Here is a 21,146-nt window from a genome sequence, read left to right on the forward strand (position 1 = left end):
GGAAGGCCTAGAATCATGAAGGCCATTCAGAGTTTGTGGTGCTTCATGGGTAATTAGTTACTTGGTCATATAGAGTAATTTTCTGTTATTTCTTTGAGCAGTGGAAGAAGTTTGATCATGATTTTCATTTAGACAACAATAGACTGTCCACATCTTCATAACCTCAATTTCCTTGTATTGTTTTCATGTGGCCTAATATAAATCTGAAATTGCAGGTGATTGGAATGTTGAGTATGTCGGATATGCCAAATCTGTCGAGTAAGGCCACACTCCCAGAAGTAACGGCACAGTGGCGAGAAGGTTGGTGGTTCAATCCCTCATCGTGGTAATCCTTTGCTGTCAATGGAAGCTGCCATATCAAATTAATTTTCACATTTCATTAATTCATATCTCATTAAAAAAGTTTGAGTTGAACGTTTTTACACCTTCATCAGTCCATGTGTGCATGTATAGAGGAAGATAGAAATGGACAGATAGATGGAGAGTCACATCAAGAAAGAAAGATGGAGACAAAGGTAAAGATTGAAAATTTAATTGCATAAGAATATGTGTTGGCAGACTTTGTGTAGATTTTTTATTTTATTTTTTTATTTTTCATGTACCTGAATTTAGTTTTTTGCTTACTGTTAGATATTTTAATATTCTTAGAAAAATGTTCTGTTTCTCCTGCAGGGCACATGACAAATTTTGAGTATCTTACTCAGCTGAACAAGCTTGCAGGTCGTTCATTTAACGACTTGATGCAGTATCCTGTATTCCCGTTCATTCTTTCTAACTATACAACAAATATTCTCAATTTGAATGACCCGACTAACTTCAGGTAAGAGCTTGTTTGACCCTTACTCACTGCATAAATCTGCATATATAGTATTATATAATTAATCAGTGACAGTAAAAGAAGAGAGAGCCTGTGTTTCCTGATAGTTTCAGACACTTTACAGTATAACAAAAAGGAGGTTCAGGAGTGATTATTTATGAGGTGCATGTATAAAAAATTTACAAGGAAAAAAAATGCAATCAGTTGGCTTTGTCTGAATGCATTACAATATATGGCATGGTAAATAGATGTCTTGTTTAGTGCACAATGATTTATTGCAGAAATTTGAGAAAACCAATAGCTGTTCAACGTCCACATAAAGAGCAGCACTACATGAATAACTATGAGGTAAGTGTCTTGGGTAATTTGTGCTATGTAGTGACTTTACTTTATAATAGGTTGTCCTGGCTGTGAATTATGGGATTTGTTCTAGGTGATCATATATAGATAATTATTATTTTCTTTCTACCTAGTGTGGGAAAGTTAAGAATACTCACTAGTGTATGTTGAGTTATGGTACATGTATTTTCCATCTTTGGTCACTCTACACTTGTCTTGGAACATCTCACCAACTTTTTCCTCTCTTTGTTTGATGTTTCTGTACTCCTTGATCCACCCCATACAGAAGAGGAAGAGATTTAGTAGATAGTTAGACAGAAAATCTAACAGAACTAAAATGTATTATTTTTACAAATAGAGTAATATTATAGGAAGTTAATAAAATAAGATATTTGTAATTGATACTATTACTGTGTTAAAATGATATGATGGATACTAAAACAATGGAGAGACCAGGTCGTGGTAGGAGAATGATTAGAGAGATGGGAGGTAATACTAAGGGAAGGAATGTAAGCTTGACGGTAAGGGAGGAACTGAGGGATAATATAATTCCTACCTTGACTTCGAATGAAATAGAATTCTCTCAAATTCAGTCTACAGAAGTGACTCAACTGAGTATAACAGTATGAAAAAGGTGAAGTGTTTGGGATGCTTAGAAGGCCTGAGAGTGTAGAGGGTGTGAATTATGTAGTGGTGGTATGGGTGAAGAGAGGTCCTCAAAGATGGTATGGACGTGTGAAAAGAATACCAGCTGTTAGGATGGTAAAGAGGGCATAAATAGGCAGTGTAGCAGGTGGGTATGAGTAGTGGAGGTTATCTATAAAGCAAAAAAAAAATGCTGTACAGTAATAAAGCATCCTAGAGACTCTGTAGTCTTGAACACCTTATGAGATGGAAGCTCACTGGGGGAGTTTGGTGTTATAGATAACAAGATAAAACAAAAAATATCTTAGCCATACAGTGTTCACCATACTTTACCATTGAAAATATCAGGAATCATGGAAATATGAAGTGAAATTTTTAGCTGCATTACTTATTTGTAAAATAATAAACTTTTTCTTGTGTATTTTCAACTCGCACATCAGTGATAATAATAACCATCTCACATTGACAGATAACAACACAGATTAGCCAGAATGCAGGGAATGGACCCTACCACTATGGCTCACACTACAGCAATTCTGGTATTGTCCTCCACTTCCTGGTTCGACTTCCACCATTCACGCAGCTATTCCTTCGATATCAGGGTGAGAGCACTGGGGAGTTGTTAGTTCACAGACCCTTGGGACTTAACTACAGCATTTAATTATCATTTTAGTCAATTTATTCCTTTAAGTTGGATTAAGGCTTGCAACAATCATGAAAAGCAATTGAATAGTTCTGGTCTTCTCCACATTACATTAGATGATAGTCATTAGTTTTAAAAAATTTGCAGAAAAAATGTTTGTTCGTTCAAGGTTTGGATATCAGAAATACAGTAGCCGGAATCCCTGGTCCCCGGGGCCCACCAATAGCCAGAAAATTTCCGGGAAATCTCTCTCTATTCTGTGCATGGAAACGAGTTTCCGAGGATGAAAATCAGTAGTACAGTATACTGTAATACAGTTCATTAATTTGTTTATATAAAATCTATTACTTTATTTATTATTAAATATATACAGTATTACCCCGCTTTACACGTTTTTTTTTTTTTTTACGTGGTACCCTGCCAGACCCGGAATGCTCACTTTATGCGGTGCGTGTACTCTTTTACGCGGAGAGCGGCTGGCGGTCATCTCACGCCGCGCCATTTTTGGATTCAAACCTCCCGCCATCTCTCCAGCCATCCCGCCATGTTGGGTAAGCGGCGCGGGTAGGTTATGAAAGTATGCCTTTGTTATGTTATCGTGACGTCAGATGACGACGAATCGTGATTAGCCACATCCTTACCTCCCGCTTAGCTGTGATTGGTTTAATGTAATGGCGACATGCCCGCCGCCGAGCCGCTAGTCTTGCTGACCTACCCAAGATCAGTTACACCTCCGGCTACACCCAGCATCGGGTATTATTGTTCCATAAGATATTGCCACCGACCACCACCACCACCACAAGGAAAACCTTTGCATTACCTGGACCCAGCCGCCTTAAGCCAAAAGCAGTTATGCTACTTACGCGTCTGCGGTTACCAAATTAAATACAAGATCATCCGAAGAGTTGAGAAAGGAACAAGACAGGTTGATCTCAAGGCTACCAGCATGGTGTGTTAATCGAATCTACGATCCAGACGCATCAAGAAGGATGCAGCCAAAATAAAAAGAGCACATGAACATCACAAAGACTACAAGTGCTCAATGATCATACTGCCACACCAAGGTGCTTCTCAAGACGAGAAATTACTTGTGAGCTACTTGACCGCCAGGCTAACGTGAACATGGCGTGACACGCCTGAAAGAAAGCTCACACAAGATGGGGAATTGCAGAGCCCAAACCTCAATGCTTCCCTCTGGGTGGTTGCAGAGGTCAAGAGGAATAAGATGACGGAAGGACTATGTTATGGTTAGGATTTTCCTTTATGTGAGATTATGAGGAAGGACAGTACACCGATGACCAGGTGTTCAACATGGACTAGTCTGGTCTTTTGGAAAAAGCTACCTTCCAAAGACCCTTCTGTCGCAGACTGCCAGCAAGTGTCGGGCCGAAGTTGCAGATGGAGCGCATCACCGCCCTGTTTACTTCACCAATGCCTCCGCACCTGTAAGCCTGGTTATCGTGATCCACATAGGCACTTAAGCCAAGACGCCAAGAGCATGGACATGACTGCTTAAATGGCCCCAACTGGCTGATCGACAGAAGGCGTGTGGATGTTCTCTACTCTGTCCTCTCCTGGTTTGATGAATGTTTCGTTCCCTATGTGAAGAAATTCTTGTGAGCATTAGGAATGTTCCATCTAAGATTTTGTTGCTGCTTTCGATTAACGACTCAGGATACTGGCCTTTACCGTTGGATCATCACCCCAACGCAAAAGTGGTCTTCTCTCCCAAACACTACGCCATTAATCCAGCCCATGGACCAAGAATTAATTCTGCAATGTGAAAGCTGCATTCTCTGTGGAAGAAGCTTTTGCCCTGAACGACTATACCAACACCAAGGATGTGTTATGTGAACCTGGGTGACACCGATAGCAAGAGCGAGAGGAGAGGACGAGAATGGAAACAGGTTGGCAGAGCAAGCACTTTGTGAAACACTTTTGGAGAAAATTCAACGTCAAGAAAGCTGGGACTTCTTGTGAAAGGGATCAGCTGTCTGTAGCAACGGCTCGTCGCACGCGATGGAGACGGTTAAAAGGTATTCCAGGAGGCAGAGTCAGTCTGCATCGTGAGGTTCAGACTGTTGCAGTAGCAGCGGACCTTGCCAAAGAAGCTGCGCGAGAGTGCTACAGCCAAAGGTTTCTCCCGAGACCACCAATCTAATTTACATTATGGAGGTGTGATATGATCCTGATGTGACTACCGACGCAGATGTTAGATGATGGACATCGCCAGTGAAGAGGCAGGTGGTGCGCTATCCCAAGCAAAGAATCTAGTTATCGTGATGTAATGTAAGGGGTGCCATCGAGTGTAGAGAAACTGAAGCTCCTCCTTTCCTCGATTTAATTCTGACGATAATCGGTATGAAATTCACTACCCAGTTGTTGGGTGGCCAGGCATGGAGCCCTCACATCAAGGTGTATCATGACAACATCACAACACCAGCCATCAGTTACATTGAAGCTGAGTTCTTTTGCTCAAGAACCCACCACAGCCACCCTGCAAGCCAGTGATAGTGTGACAGGCTGTGTGATGGTGACTTTGAGGGATGTGTCAGGGAGGCACTAATAAGTGTGGATGACAGTGATGATGACCCACCTGAGGGCCAGTAGCCTGCCCTCTGCCTCGGAACCAGCCTCCATTCCCATACACCGACCCATCTCTTCTAGTAACGTAAGTGTTAACCCTAACCTTGTTTTTTTCTAACCTAACCTACAGTATATTATTCTCTTATTGATTGTTCCCTTCTATATTATGTGTGTGTGCATACCATCATAAAGTTAAGATGTTATTTTTAGTAAAACGTCCGTATTGTGTCGGGAAAAAGCGGAGTTTGGTGGTCGGCCCAGTCTCTATTTCAATTAATCCCATATGTTATGTTGTTCACTTTACGCGTTTCTCGCTTTACGCGGGCCTCCGTGGGTTCAATTGTCCGCGTAAAGCGAGGTTTCACTGTAATGTATCTATTGTCTTTAATGGGAATAATGTACAGTGGTCTAATCTGATTTGATATATTGCCTAATGAGAGCTAACAGATACAATAGATAACACTTCCTGCGTAAACATGGTGGACGTGACTGGACGTTGCCGCATTTGCTTTTTTTTTTATCTTTTATTCATTATTTATTCTCGTATGATCAGCCTGTTATGGTGTATGTTTCACCATAAATATTCTAACATCAGTATTAAATAATAGAACAAAATATGATGTATAATTTGTAGTAATTGACTTAAAAATAAAAGGACAAGCTAATCAGAAGATAATCTCTACCCTGACCACTGATCTCTTCACCTTGCCATTTTTTTAATTTATTCATTACAGTACTGATACATTATAATGTTCAATAACTAAAATTACCAAAATTGATAAATTTGGGGCTAAATAAGCAAAAGTTTACAAAATTAATGCAATACCACTACCTACGCTACCCATGGCTATCCGCGTAAGCTATAACTATGGTCACATTTCAACCAACTGCATAAGCGATTGCTGCACAGGCGAGACCCACGTAAAATGAGACGGGGTTAGGGACCCAAATCCAGGTCGTAAGTTGAAAATGCAAAAAAATAATACATAGAAAATCTAAAATGAAATACAGTACAGTAAAAGTAATCAATAATGAAAAATGAATAAAGTGTTACTGTGCACTTACCTTTAATGTAGTCAGCTGAATGCACAAGGAGCCCCAATAATTTTTTAATTTCAACATGGAGACTACATTAATTGGATGAAGCAGAGGAGGAGACAGGGCTGGGTGGGTCATCAATGTCGATTTCTTCAGACAGGGTAACATACTTGCTTGTTGAAGGTATTGGATCATCTTTAGGGAGTGAAGAGGCAGCACTGGTGGGGCGTGAGGAGATAGCAGTGGGGGACTTCTTAAAACATATGTTCAATTTAGACTGCACAGTTTGCCTTTTCTTTTCATTGTAAATTTCCCTGTAGCAAGCAAGTGCATCTTGGATCATTCTGTCATTTTTTGCAAAACGCTCAACATTTTGATCTATTTTGTCAAACATTTGCATCCCCTTATTAATAGTAGCAAATGCCTCTGCCATTTGTTTCTTCTGAGCACCATCAGAACTCTCACTTTTATGCTTGCCAGTCATTTTAAAGGGAATTAGAACCGAAAATATTGTCAGTACACAGCACAATCACTACCAACAACAACGACGGCCAAACACCAACTGAGCGCGCTGTGGCGTGGACGCTGTACACCACGAGGGGGCTCAGCCCACGGCAAGCTCTCGTATGGGACGGAAACGTTTCGGTACTGGAAAATACATAGGTCATTTGAAAAATTTTTGGTACAACGAGGCGGTCGTATGTCCGGGTGGTCGTATGTCGAGTAGGTCATAAGTCGAGGAGTAGCTGTACTGTACTGCAGCCTCCTGTTATCAGTAAAGTTTTTTTTTTAGAGTTCTAATATCTCATTCATTAATGCCTATTTTATGTTTTTTTTAAGACATCTATAAGTTTATAAAACCATTTTGATCTGATAACTCAATGTCTATTCTAAATTTTATTCTACAATACAGTAGCACCTCAATAAACTAGGCTAATTGAGGCTAATTGAAGCAGACCACCATCCAAAAAAAAGCTTCGACTCTTACAATATGGTCAGTAAGATGGCCCAGTGTGCCGACGCTTGGCAGTCCCCATCACACTTTTGTCCTTAACCAATAGACAGAGTTGTAAAAAGAACTGGACTTTGTTACTTATGTAAAAGTATCCAAATGTGAATGTAAAGAAGAAAAAAGTATCCCATTCATAGAGTACTCAAGTACTGAAAGTAACAAGTAACAACAAAATTATTATTTGCCTCAAATATTAAAATAAATCCACAGTTAATTATGAAACAGTACAGTTGCTCCCCGACTTACGACGGGGTTAGGGACCCAAATCCAGGTCGTAAGTCCGACATAGATAAAAAAATGAATAAAAAAAATTGAAATATTTAAAAAAAAAAAAAAATTAAAATCTACAATGAAATACAGTACACTAAACGTAATAAATAATGAGAAATGGATACAGTACAGTAAAAGTAATAAATAATGAGGAATGGATACAGTGTGACTGAGCACTTACCTTAAATGTAGTCAGCTGAATGCACACAGGGCCCCCATAATTTTCTATTTACAGGATACATGGGGACTACAGTATATTAATTGGAAGAAGCGGAAGAGGAGACAGGGCTGGGTGGGTCATCAATGTCGCTTTCTTCAGACAGGTTTATGTGCTGTGGAAACTTGCTGGTTGAAGGTATTGGATCATCTTGAGGGAGTGAAGAGGCAGCACTGGTGGGGCGTGAGGAGACAGCACTGGGGGACTTCTTGAAATAGATGTCCAATTTAGACTGCACAGTTTGCTTTTTCTTTTCATTATAAATTTCTCTGTAGCAAGCAAGTGCATCTTGGATCGTTCTGTCAACTTTGGCATAACGCTCATAATTTTGATCCATGCCATCAAACATTTGCATTGCTTTATTAATTGTAGCAAATGCCTCTGCCATATGTTTCACTGAAAACTTTTTGGGGGGTGCAGGTTCTTCTTCTACATTTTGTCTCTCTTCTTCCTCTGCAATTTTCTGTGCATCTAGTTCAATAAGATCCTCGTTACTGAGCTCTTCTGCTACACTTTCAACCAACTGTCCAACATCTTCATTATCAATTTCTAACTCCAGCTGTTTACCTAACTCCACTATCTTGTTACTAATATCCGAAATAACTTCATTTTCATTAAATCCTTTGAAACTGTTCACATATCTTTTCAGGATTTTCTTCCATATTCCATTCATGCAATGTTTTGTAACCTGATCCCATGCTGCACTAATGTTCTTTATACATGACAAAATGTTGTACTCCTTCCAAAACTCTCTGAGCATTTTCTCACCTTCAGTAGCAGCAACAGCCTGAGCGAAGGTCGTGCGTAAATAATACGCTTTAAAGGCAGCAATAGCACCTTGATCCATGGGTTGGATGATAGAGGTAGTGTTAGGTGGAATGTACACTACCTTAACATCAGGGTGCATGTCGTCCAGGTGTGGTGGGTGTCCCGGAGCATTATCCAAAATCAGTAAAATCTTGAATGGAATCCTTTGTTGCAGACAATACTCCTTGGCTCGTGGAATGAAACAAGTCATGAACCAATCCTCAAACAGTACTAGGGTCATCCAGGCTTTCTTGTTACTGCGATAAAACACTGGCAGTGTGTGCTTGCTGACATGTTTAAAAGCCCTGGGGTTCTCTGAATGATAGATCATGAAGGGCTTTAGCTTGAAACCAGCAACATTCACCCCCAACAGAAGTGTAATTCTGTTCTTGAATGCCTTGAATCCGGGCATTGTTTTCGCCTCTTTGTGGATGTATGTCCGCTCAGGCATGCGCTTCCACAATAATCCAGTCTCATCCACATTGAATATTTGCTCAGGCAAATAATTCCCTTCCACAATAACATCATCTAACTCCTCCTTAAAAGATTCGGCAGCACCAACATCGGCACTAGCTGCCTCTCCACTCACCTTAACATTATGTAGACTGTAGCGTTTTTTAAATCTATCAAACCACCCATGACTTCCTGTAAAGGTTTGATCACATTCATCTCCTGCCTGCTCCTTCAGGCTTTGGAACAGGCTTCTTGCTTTAACCTGTATGGTTAGAAGGCTTAAGGGTACACGCTTCTGTATCTGGTCTTCTATTTATATCACCAATAATTTTTCCATATCGTGAATAGGACCTTGTCTTCTCTTTGATATTATAGTTCCCTTTATAGGTGTTGTTCCTTTCACTACTTCACGAATACGTTCCTTGTCCTTCAGAATAGTGGATATGGTCGAGTGTGAGAAACCTAGGTCACGTGAGATCGTTGCTACTGTTTTTCCTTTCTCATGCTGAGTTATTATCTTCTTTTTCATCTCAAAAGTAATTGCCTGTCTCCTTTTCCTTGGAGCACCACCAGCACTCTCACTTTTACGCTTTCCAGTCATTATAAAGTCAATTAAATACGATAATAATGAAAGTTCACAGCGCGATCAGTATAAAATACGATAGCCAAACACCAACTAAGCGCTCCACTGAGTGAGTGAACCCACGAGGCGACCCGAGACAAACCACCCTCTCGCCCGGGACAGAAACGTTTCGGTATAGAAAATGCGCGCATCATTTGAAAATATTTTTGGTCACGACGGTCGCAGTCGTACGTCCCAACGGTCATAAGGTCAGAGCAGGTCGTAAGTACCCATGGATGTAAGTCCATGTGGTCGTAAGTCAGGGAGCACCTGTAGTTAGATAAAGATAAAAATAAAAGACACAGCATTACATTTGTTTATTTGTAAATTTTTCTTTTAAGATTAATCAGTAACTGATTCTCAAAATTATGGCTGTCCAATCAGGATCTTTTAGGCCTAAATATAAGCCCAGCATGATCTACTGAAAGAGAATACTGTACGTTCAGCCGCTTTTATTCTTGCGGGCTGAAAATATATCCATCCAACACTATGATAACTTTTTTCCTTATATACTCACAAGTATTGTCGACGTGGACTTATGGTCCGCAGACATAGTAATAATGAATCAATAATAGTCAGGCCTTCACAGAGGGAGAGGATCAGTGGTCAGGGAAGAGATTATCTTCTGATACAGCTTGTCCTTTTATTTTGAAGTCAAGTTACAAATTATATACAGGTATTATAGTTTTTTTTATTATTTAATGTTATATTATTTGTAATAGTAATGATTAAATAAAAACAAACTGGAGAATGTGGCAATGGCCATTCTCACCCATCCACCTCCAGCACATTTACACATGAAGTGTCATCTCTTGTACCTATAAACTCTCATCAGGCCTATATCAAATCTGTTTAGACAGTATCCCCATTAAAGCCAATACAGTAAAAAACCCATAATTCGAAATAAAATGGTCTCTAGCCCTTACAAATTACAAGATTTTACAAAATATGAGGGACACCTCCCAAGGGAAAAAACTAAACAAAAAACAATGGTACTTTTCCTTGATCTGCTCAAATAAAAATTTATATATTATCTTGGATGTTTAAGCTCTTGTATGTGCCCCTTCACTGGATAGGTTTCTTCTTAGAGGCTCTTTTTGAGATGCTTGGTCCAGGGTTATGATATAATGACTCAAACACTGGGTAATGATGGAGAAACAAGTAGAGAAAGCTTGTGCAGTAGACCATGTAGAGGTATACTCCACTACTGACCAATGTGAACTGACCTGACCGATAGGTCAGCAGCTACCAAACAGGGAGGTACTACCACCTGGGAAGATATTGGAAGCATAATGTGTTGTCTAATGGTAGACCCTGCTGCCATATGGCATCACAAAAATTGTGACCAAGTCCCAGGTTGCTGATCTGACTTTCTTTTTACTTATGTTCATCACTTTAATTTTCTTCATACGGTAAGTACTCCAAGGGCAGATCCAGGGAGGGTCCTGGGGGTACAGACCCTCCCCCTTTTCATCAAAAAATTCCAATACTTATTCATTGATGCAGTATTGTACTCAGGCATTTTTGTATAGTAAAAAGTAATTACAGTACTATTGACCTCAGAATATCTTCTAATATCAAGTACACATGGCTCAAAATGGCCATCATATATTGGTTAGATTTCACAAGTTTTCTGGGTGGGGGCTCACAGCTGGGTGGGCTCGCTGTGCTCACCTCGCCTCGCCGTGTTCCCCCACCCATGATTTCTTGGACACCCCTTTTTGGTATTCCTGGATCTGCCCCTGCACTCTTAACTATCTACAACACTTTCTTCCAAAATCATTCACTACCATAAGCAACTTTTTTAAATCGCTCATCAGAATAGTGTCGTCTACAAACTGCAGCTGTCACCTCACATTTGCTCTGTTATTCTTTTTCAAACGTGTACCAATACAGGATACTGTACATTAAAAGGAATTCTATATTTGCAGATGGTAACTTTGACATCCCGGATCGCACTTTCCACGCTGTACAAACCACATGGCGGCTTGCTTCCTGTGACTCCACAACAGATTTCAAAGAGCTCATTCCTGAGTTTTTCTTCCTTCCTGAGATTTTTCTAAATTCAGAAGGTAAATGTACACAATCTTAATTCAGTACTTATATACATAAGGAGGGTGTTGAAAGGCAGACAGCCAACTAATCAAATGCATTGGATAGAGAAATACTTCACATTTCTGAAGCATTTTAGAGATACAGTACAAAGACCTTATATTGTAAAGTACTTGGTGAAAGCAGAAGAAACACTTCTTATCATGGAATTGGAAGTTAACTTATTTAAATATTTTAGTACATCCAAAATAACTGACACACCTAAATTCACTTCCAAAAAATTACACATAGCAAGTTCCAGTAATTAGGGCTGTCCCCAAAATTTAAATATTTCAAATCATTATAACAATTAATCTGAGTACGTATAAGTTTTGACCTCAAGTCCTTAATTAAGATTAATTGCAATGCAATTTTGAACAAAATAAGATTTTACATTTTTGTCAAAACAGCAAGGCTTATCCACAAACATAACACTGATAGGCCACCATTGTTTCAAAACAAATTAGTAATAAGCCAGCAAGTTCACCGCTCTCTCTCTCTCTCTCACCTTTTATTCTCGTAATAGATTAAACAAGTAAAGGGTTAAGTTTCTGGTGTCATATTCCTTTTGGGGGGGGGGGGCATGTTCTTAGCATTTGCAAATCCAAAAATTGGGAATTTGTGAAAAATGGTGAGCCCTGTTTGGAGGATTATATGAACACTGACAGGGATAAAGTGAGGCAGTATTGTTTACCTTTTACAGCTCCTGAATAACTGGGAAAAACATAAAGGACAGTATAGACATTTTTCTTTTAAAATTTTTTGTTGAGTTAAGTTTGAAACCCACAATGATTATTTACAAAGCAATTTACCAAGTGACAGAGCCTTGTTCTCCAGGTTTTAACATGGGTGTGCGACAGAGTGGTGAAAGAGTGCACCATGTCCAGCTGCCTCCTTGGAGCTGTGACGACCCACGAAGGTAAGTCTCTCTTGTTAACATATACCCAATCCTTACCTTAATGAGTGGCTCAACTAACTACCTATCACCTTACTATCTGTTTGGGTAGGTAGTCTGTTTTTTTTTTTTTTTTTAATGACCTGCATTGTCCTGCATTAGTAAAGAAGGAAACTGGAGTTCCTAGAGAAAACCTGTGATATTTGGTAAGGTCACACTGGATAGCACCCTTCTCACATCTGTCCTGGGTGGGGATTGAACCCATTACACAGCAGTGAGAGGTACATGTATTACTGCTGTACCACCACTGTACTGCCAACCAGAGGTAGTTAGTTGGCCTCAATAAGCACTGCTTATCTGAACTGTTTAAAGAAAATCAGTTGTTGTTATGATATTACATTTACTGCACTTCAACTACTAAGGTCTTTAAGTATATAAGAAGGTTATTAAAAGAATATTACATCAACAATAAAACAATGAAACCGAACTCTCTGGGTTGAAAACCAAACATAAGTCTGGTTGTCAACAACTGTTGTCATCAGATGATTGTTATTTACTGTAAAGTGTTATATGTAAGTAACCACAGAACTGTATTTGTCTTATGAATAAAGAGTAAACTGTATACTGTACAGTACTATAAAGATAAAATAAGTGTAGGAGTATATTGTATGTGGAAGACGAATGTTTATCTGGGAGCAGCTGGCAGAGGGTAGGGGTGGTAGCATGGGTGGGTGGCTCCCTCCCCCTCTCTCCCCTAAGATTCCTTCAACACTTCTTTATGCAATTCCACCACAATTCTCATATAATTTAGGATCAGTTGGTGCCAGGTTGATAAAATATTTTCCTTAAAGAATCAGCTTTCCTGAAAAAAGAATCCCACACTGAATGCCATGGGGGAGAACGTAGCCCTCAGGACTGAACTCCTTCAGGCAAATACGCTGGATAGCTTCAAACATAGGATGGATGGATATATGAGCAATAGGGGTTGGGTGTAAATGGGACTGCCCAGTATAGGCCAATAGGCCCACTGCAGTTTCCTTCATTTTTATGTTATTATGTTCTTATTTGTTTACAAAGGGCAAACAGCTGATTGGCTTACCACAATGTCTGTCTTCAACACTTACTAAATTAATACAGTGAAGTTGTGTATTTATCATCACTTTAATAAGTAATATTGCAGTGTACAGTATTATGTATCTGCATATACCCTGGTTTATTCATTAATCAATTGTCTAAGTGTACAAGTAGCCATATTAAGCCATCATATAACACTCAAAGGTATTACATAACGTTGTTAAGAAGGTATCTTCATATCACATACTATACAGTGTGTTATAGTGACCCCTGTTGTGAGCTGGTCTGCTGAAAGCTCTCATGAATACATCTTGAGTAAATAACTTTCTGATACGGCTTATCCTTTTATTTTCAAGTTATATTACAAATTACATACAGTATTGTATTTTTTCTTTATTACCGAAGATGTTATGTTAATCATGATGAGCCATAAACCATAAGAGGCCAATCATATGAGAATATAATACTGAATCAATAAATAAATAAACCTGGTGAATGGGGCAACACCTGATCAGCCCCAGTTTGCTTACAGTATTTAGTAAGTGTTGTTCTTTTTATACGATTTAATTTAATGTTCCCCATTTCTTAAACTATATACTGTACTGTACTGGACTTACAATTTTTTTTCTTAGTATTTTTGGATTTCTGGAGACCAGAGCACCTCACAGAGTCCGAAAAAAGTGAATTCCGATGTATTGAAGTCCGATTTATCAAAGTTTTACTGTACACGGTTATACAGGTTGTACCTCTCTAGTCCGGCATTCTATGGTCCGGAACGATTTTAATTTGCCAAATAGGTAGATAACCAGCTTTTTTTTTTTTTACTTATCTTAATTATTATTATTATTATTATTATTATTATTATTATTATTATTATTATTATTATTATTATTATTACAGGATTATTACATTTTCGACCCTCAGGCTCCAATGTGGGTCAGTGACCTGTGCGCAGGTGGGCTAATCCCCGTAAAAAAAAACAACAACAAAGCCGCGGAAAATTAAGATTTGTTTACATCCAGCAGTTCGGCTCTTTCTCTCTCTGTTTGTCTATACAGAGTACAACATTTAACCCTTCAATATATATGAACAGTAAATAAGTGTTGCTTTCATATTCTTATGTAGAGTAATGACGATATGTTTTCACCTGTGTGCACTTACATATGCGATCTCACTTTTTTTCTTTAACATTAATGGTTAGCTACTTATATTGTTCCATTTATTAACATTAAATAACATTACTTCAAACAACCATATTAATTTTTACATTAACTTTACTACAGCTACAACCAGGGTCTTATTTTCTTGTTTTATATGTAGAACCAATCAGTCACTGGTTTTGTAATCAACGAAAACAATGCTGTGTCATTTCCTCGTGTGTTTTAATATTCTACTTATTATTAATGAATTGTATTGCTCATTTTGCACACATAAACATTAATTCAATATAAAAGACATTTAGTAATAAACAATAATGAATCTTTTGTACATAGATAAATGACGCTGTTTACACGATTGTGCACGTCGTCTGAACGTTGGCGGGCCGTTCAAACCCGTCGAAATTCGAGTTTCCGCCGTCAAAATTTTAATTTATGTAGTTTTTTTTTTGTGTGTCCAAATAAAAAACGTTGAATTAAAAACTCACAAAATTTGAGAAGCTACTGTACGACATTTAACCCTTCAATATGTCTTCAAAGAGACCATGCAGCAGTGAAAGTGGTGCAAACATAAGCACAAGTCACTGTCTGTCTAGGAAAAGGGTGAATTTCCATGGTCCGGCACCGGTCAGGTCCCGAGGTTGCCGGACTAGAGAGGTACAACCTGTATATACCTGTCAATAGCGCATCTGGCGACTTGGCTTGTTAGGCCTATTTCAGTGTTTTTTTTACAGGGATTAGCCCACCTGGGCACAAGTCACAGACCCACATCAGAGCCTTGGGGAGGGGGGGGGATGTAATAATAATTATAATAATAATAATTCATATTAAATAAAATTTATAATAAAAAATACAAAATTTAAAATAAAATAATACTGATAATAATAATAAAAAAGAACTATAAAGAAAAAAAATCAACAGTGAGAAACAATACCCGGTATATGTATGTTGTGTTGTCAAAGTAAGAGGAACAATTGAGACCCTGCAATTATGTGTAAATGAGGCAGAAAGTCAGATCAGCAACCTGGGACTTGGTCATATATGGCAGCAGGGTCTACCATTAGACAATACATTATGCTTCCAATATCTTCCCAGGCGGTAGTACTTCCCTGTTTGATAGCTGCCTACTACCTACTACCTACAGTACACACTGTATTATGCAAAAAAAAAAAAATTATTATCATAAGGTCAAAAACATAAAGGGACTTAATTATTATGTGTGTAGAAGCATTTACTGAGGGTGGGAGGGAGGGAGAGCTACAGCTGGCATTTCCTCACTCACTGCTCTGCTCTCTCACCATCTCCTGCTAAATGACAGTGCAGTATTTTTTTCTGTTATACCCAGTGGTTCCTCCATTAACGAGCACAATTGGTTCCACAGAGTCACTCGTTAACTGAAAATCTCGTAAACTGAATCTATTACAGTGACCCCTCGGTTAACGAACTCAATCCGTTCCAGAAGGTCGTTCGTTAACCAAAACCATTGTTTCAATGGGTTTTTGGGTAATTGGTTCCAGCTCACCGAAAATTTCCTAAATTCAACAAAAATGGTAGAAAAGTTCACTTACTTTGAGGTGTGTATGTAGAAGGCTCCTGGATGATTATGATGATGATGGGATTTAGAATGGGGGTGGAGGAGAAGGAAAAAGAGAAGGCATTGGGGTGGAAGAGAAGTCACCCCATGGCGCCATTTCACCCATAAAATTTTAGCTCTCTTGGTGTAATTCAAGATTATTTTCTTTAAATCAACACTGCACTGCATTATATATTGTCAATATGTAAAATATATTTCAAAATGACCAATAATTTGCTTGGAAACACAGAAAAAAAGCGTTTAGTTGAAGAGAGCCTCAAGCAAGATGTTACCTCCAGTGAAGACAGAGAGAGACTAACGCCTGTTTGCTGTGTTAAGAGGCTGGATGCCGCACATTAAACTAGTCACTTTACCTTCAATTATGTTCAATAATTGTTAAAATGACTAAAAAATTGAATATTAAACTTTTAAAATTATTGAATAGTATAAACTACTTGATATTTACTAAAATAGTAAGGAATTTAAGCCCTAGAACCGATTAATGTATTGGCGGACTGATACTAAAGCTGGTTGACCGGTCAGTGCAAGCGAAAACATGTTGAGGTCAGTTCGTAAGAAATTCGTTAACCGAATTTTTGTTCGTTAACCGAATTGAAGATCCTTATGGAAGGCAGTTCGTTAAACGAGGCGTCACTGTATTTTAATGGGATATTGGGTAATTAGTTCCAACTCACAGAATTCCCTTAAAATTATTTAAAAAGTATGTACAAAGTTATGTACATCAACCCAAAAATACAAGATGAAAAACATGTACTTAAATATACTACACTTTAGGACTAAAATTTTTATCTCTTGTGCAAAATATATGACGTCTATATTCAAATTATTTACTGTCTTACAAAGATTCCAGCAATGCAATTTACATTCTGCTAAAACTACCTTCACCCTGTTTTGGGAATGCTTCTTAGTCCATAACCCCCAAATTTTTTGTCCGAATCTTCCGAAATCCTGGTCTAGATTTTTTTTATTTCAAAACACACTGCACTGTATATTATCAATATCTTAACTAAATTTCAGAATGACCAATAATTTTAATATAAAAATGCAAAAATATTCAAGAGCATAACTTCTCGATGTTTACTCCACTGGAAACAAAGGTATACATAGAACCGATTATTGGCGGACGAGTCGATCAGCTGATGCTTGCACCAAAATGTGTTTCTCGTAAGGCTGTCGTTAATAGAATTTGTACTCATTAACTGAAACCTCGTAAATTGAACCACTCGTTAATGGATGGTCTGCTGTATACAGTATTACCCCGCTTTACACGGTTTCACTTTCCGCTTTTTCTCATTTACGCGGTACCTTGCCAGAACCGGACTTTCACTTTCCGTGGTGCATCTACTCATATACGCGGTGAAGTATAATTTATTTTTTTTTTTTTTTATTTAGCTCATAAAATTCATACAAATTACCCTGCCAGAATATAATTTACATTGCTGGAATACTTACAATATGATGATCATTTTGAATATAAACATCATGGATTTTGCTTTAGACATACAAATTTTAGATCTAATGTAATAATTTGGTTTACACAAAGCAAATATTTTATCGTTTGTGCAAAATATATGAAGTTTACATTCAAAATATTCCCTGGCCTGCAAGGAATCCAGAAATGTCAATTATATTATCCTAACTTTAGTCTGAGGTATTATTTATTACTAAACGTTAAAATCTAGTGGTTTCACTCAAAAATTTCTCAGAGAGGTAGGAGCTAGTGAGCTGGGAAGAGGTGGGGGGGGGGGATTTGAGTCCATTATTTGAATGGACATTAACCTGGCGACTGTATTTCTCTTAAATATTAATTGTGTGAGCATACCATCATAAAATTTATTTTTTATTTTTTTTCTACAACATAGGTACAGGCTGTACCTATCTAGTCTGGCAACCTCGGGACCTGACCGGTGCCGGACCATGGAAATTCACCCTTTTCTTGGACAGATAGTGACTTGTGCTTATGCTTGGAAGCACTAGCAACACTTACTCTGCATCATGGTCTCTTTGAAGACATATTGCAGGGTTAAATGTCGTATAGTAGCTTCTCAAATTTCGCGAGTTTGTAATTCTTAACATATTTTATTGGAACACACACAAAAATAAATAAATAAAAATTTTGACGGCGGAAACTTGAATTTCGACTTGTTTGAACGGCCCGCCAACGTGCAGACGATGTGCATAATCGTGTAAACAGCATCATTTCTCTTATGTACAAAAGATTCATTATTGTTTATTACTGAATGTCTTTTTTATTGAATTAATGTTTATGTGTGCAAAATGAGCAATACAATTCATTAATAATTCGTAGAATATTAAAACACACGAGGAAATGACACAGCATTGTTTTCATTGATTACAAAACCAGTGACTGACTGGTTCTACATATAAAACTGACGAAAATAAGACCTTGGTTGTAGCTGTAGTAAAATTAATATGGTTGTTTTAAGTTATGTTATTTAATGTTAATAAATGGAACAATAGAAGTAGCTAACGATAATGGTAAAGAAAAAAGAGAGATCGCGTATGTAAGTGCGCATGCTCACACGTGAAAACATATCGTCATTACTTTACATAAGAATATGAAAGCAACACTTATTTACTGTTCATTTATGTTTTAATTAATGTTTCTGAATATGCTTTTATTGAATTAATGTTTGTGTGTGCAAAATTAACAATACAATTTATTAATAATACGTGGAATATTAGAGGAGACGAGACGAGACGAGACGGCTGCTGGCATTGTTTATGTTAAAGCTTACAAAACCAGTGACTGATTGGTTCTACATATAAAACTGAAGAAAATAAGACCCTGAGTTTAGCTGTAGTAAAATTAATGTAAAAAAATTAATATGGTTGTTTGAAGTACCTGTAATGTTATTTAATGCTAATGAATGAAACAATATAAGTAGCTAACCATTAATGGTAAAAAAAAGTGAGACTGCGCGTATGTAAGTGCGCACATGTGAAAACATATCGTCATTACTCTACATAAGAATATGAAAGCAACACTTATTTACTGCTCATATATATATTGAAGGGTTAAATGTTGTACTCTCTATAGACAAGCAGAAAGAGAGAGAGAGAGAGAGCAGCCGAACTGCCGGATGTAAACAAACCTTAATTTTCCGCGGCTTTGTTTTTTTGTTTTTTTTAAGGTGATTAGCCCACCCGGGCATAGGTCACTGACCCACATTGGGGCCTGAGGGGCAAAACTTTAATACTCCTGTAATAATAATAATAATTCAGATAAAAAAAAAAAAAAAGAGCTGCCCATCTACCTATTGGACAAACTAAAATCGTTCCGGACCACTGGAGTTTCCGGACCACAGAATGCCGGACTAGAGAGGTACAACCTGTAATGTGTCCAAAAAGTGGAGTTTGGGGGTCGGGCCAGTCTCTATTGGAATTAATCCCATATGTTCTGTTGTTTACTTTACTCGGTTTTCACTTTCCTTGGTACCCTGTGGGTTCAGCGTAAATCGGGTACTACTGTATATATATTTTTTTACTGGTACAGTATACAGTACAGTAGTACCCCGATTTACGCAGTCAATTGAACCCACAGTATACAGTACTGCATTTAATACCTGTAGTAAAAATAACATCTAAATTTTATGGTGGTATGCTCACACAATTAATATTTAAAAGAAATACAGTCGCCAGGTTAATGTCCATTCAAATAATGGACTCAAATCCCCCCCCCCCCTCTTCCCAGCTCACTAGCTCCTACCTCTGAGAAACGATTGGGTGAAAACACTACATTTTAACGTTTAGTAATAAATAATACCTCAGACTAAAGTTAGGATAATATAATTGACATGTCTGGATTCCTTGCAGGTCAGGGAATATTTTGAATGTAAACTTCATATATTTTGCACAAAAGATAAAATATTTGCTTTGTGTAAACCAAATTATTACATTAAATCTAAAATTTGTATGTCTAATGCAAAATCCATGATGTTTATATTCAAAATGATCATCATATTGTAAGAATTCCAGCAATGTAAATTATATTCTGGCCGGAGTAATTTGTATGAATTTTATGAGCTAAAACAAATATCTTCAGTTAATAAAAAAAAAAAATATTCTTCACGACACTATCTGTCAATCAAAGTACCCCACCTTGCCTCCCCCCCTCCTCACACTCACGCCAGCTGGGTCGTCGGTCCCAACCCTCCCCCCCACCCCCCACCTTCCCTCCCTACCAGAGAAATGTTGGGTGAAAAAACTAGATTTTAACTTTTAGTAATAAATAATACCTCAGACTAAAGTTAGGATAATATAATTGACATTTCTGGATTCCTTGCAGGTCAGGGAATATTTTGAATGTAAACTTCATATATTTTGCACAAAAGATAAAATATTTGCTTTGTGTAAACCAAATTATTACATTAGATCTAAAATTTGTATGTCTAATGCAAAATCCATGATGTTTATATTCAAAATGATCATCATATTGTAAGAATTCCAGCAATGTAAATTATATTCTGGCCGGGTAATTTGTATGAATTTTATGAGCTAAAACATATATCTTCAGTAAATAAACAAAGAAATATTCTTCAAGGACACTATCTGTCAATCAAAATACTCCGCCTAGCTGGGTTCCTCCCTCCCTCCCTCCTCCCTCTCCCTCCCTCCTCCTCCCTCCCTCCCTCTCTCTACCCACCCCACCCCCCACCTTTCCTCCCTACCAGAGAAGCTTTTGGAGAAAATAGTATATTTACATTTTTAGTAATAAATAATAACTCAGACTGAAGTTAGGATAATATAATTGACATTTCTGGATTCCTTGCAGGTCAGGGAATATTTTGAATGTAAACTTGTTATTCTGCACAAAGGATAAAATATTTGCTTTGCGTAAACCAAATTATTACATAAGATCTAAG

At 37.8% G+C, this 21,146-nt stretch overlaps 1 protein-coding gene across 3 annotated transcripts in view; it reads left to right on the forward strand.

Annotated features, from left to right (window-relative positions):
- LOC121862423 (lysosomal-trafficking regulator-like) overlaps positions 1-21,146 on the forward strand; it is a 79,917-nt gene that overhangs the window by 42,151 nt on the left and 16,620 nt on the right. For all 3 annotated transcript variants that reach the window (XM_042360698.1, XM_042360699.1, XM_042360700.1), the window contains 6 exons: positions 216-300; positions 673-820; positions 1,099-1,165; positions 2,271-2,403; positions 11,381-11,521; positions 12,378-12,459. In XM_042360698.1, the coding sequence (XP_042216632.1) occupies positions 216-300; positions 673-820; positions 1,099-1,165; positions 2,271-2,403; positions 11,381-11,521; positions 12,378-12,459 (656 nt within the window). The remainder of the gene's footprint in view (positions 1-215; positions 301-672; positions 821-1,098; positions 1,166-2,270; positions 2,404-11,380; positions 11,522-12,377; positions 12,460-21,146) is intronic.

Source organism: Homarus americanus, unplaced genomic scaffold (assembly GCF_018991925.1).
Source record: "Homarus americanus isolate GMGI-L3 unplaced genomic scaffold, GMGI_Hamer_2.0 scaffold31037, whole genome shotgun sequence".
Classification (NCBI taxonomy): Eukaryota; Metazoa; Arthropoda; class Malacostraca; order Decapoda; family Nephropidae; genus Homarus; species Homarus americanus.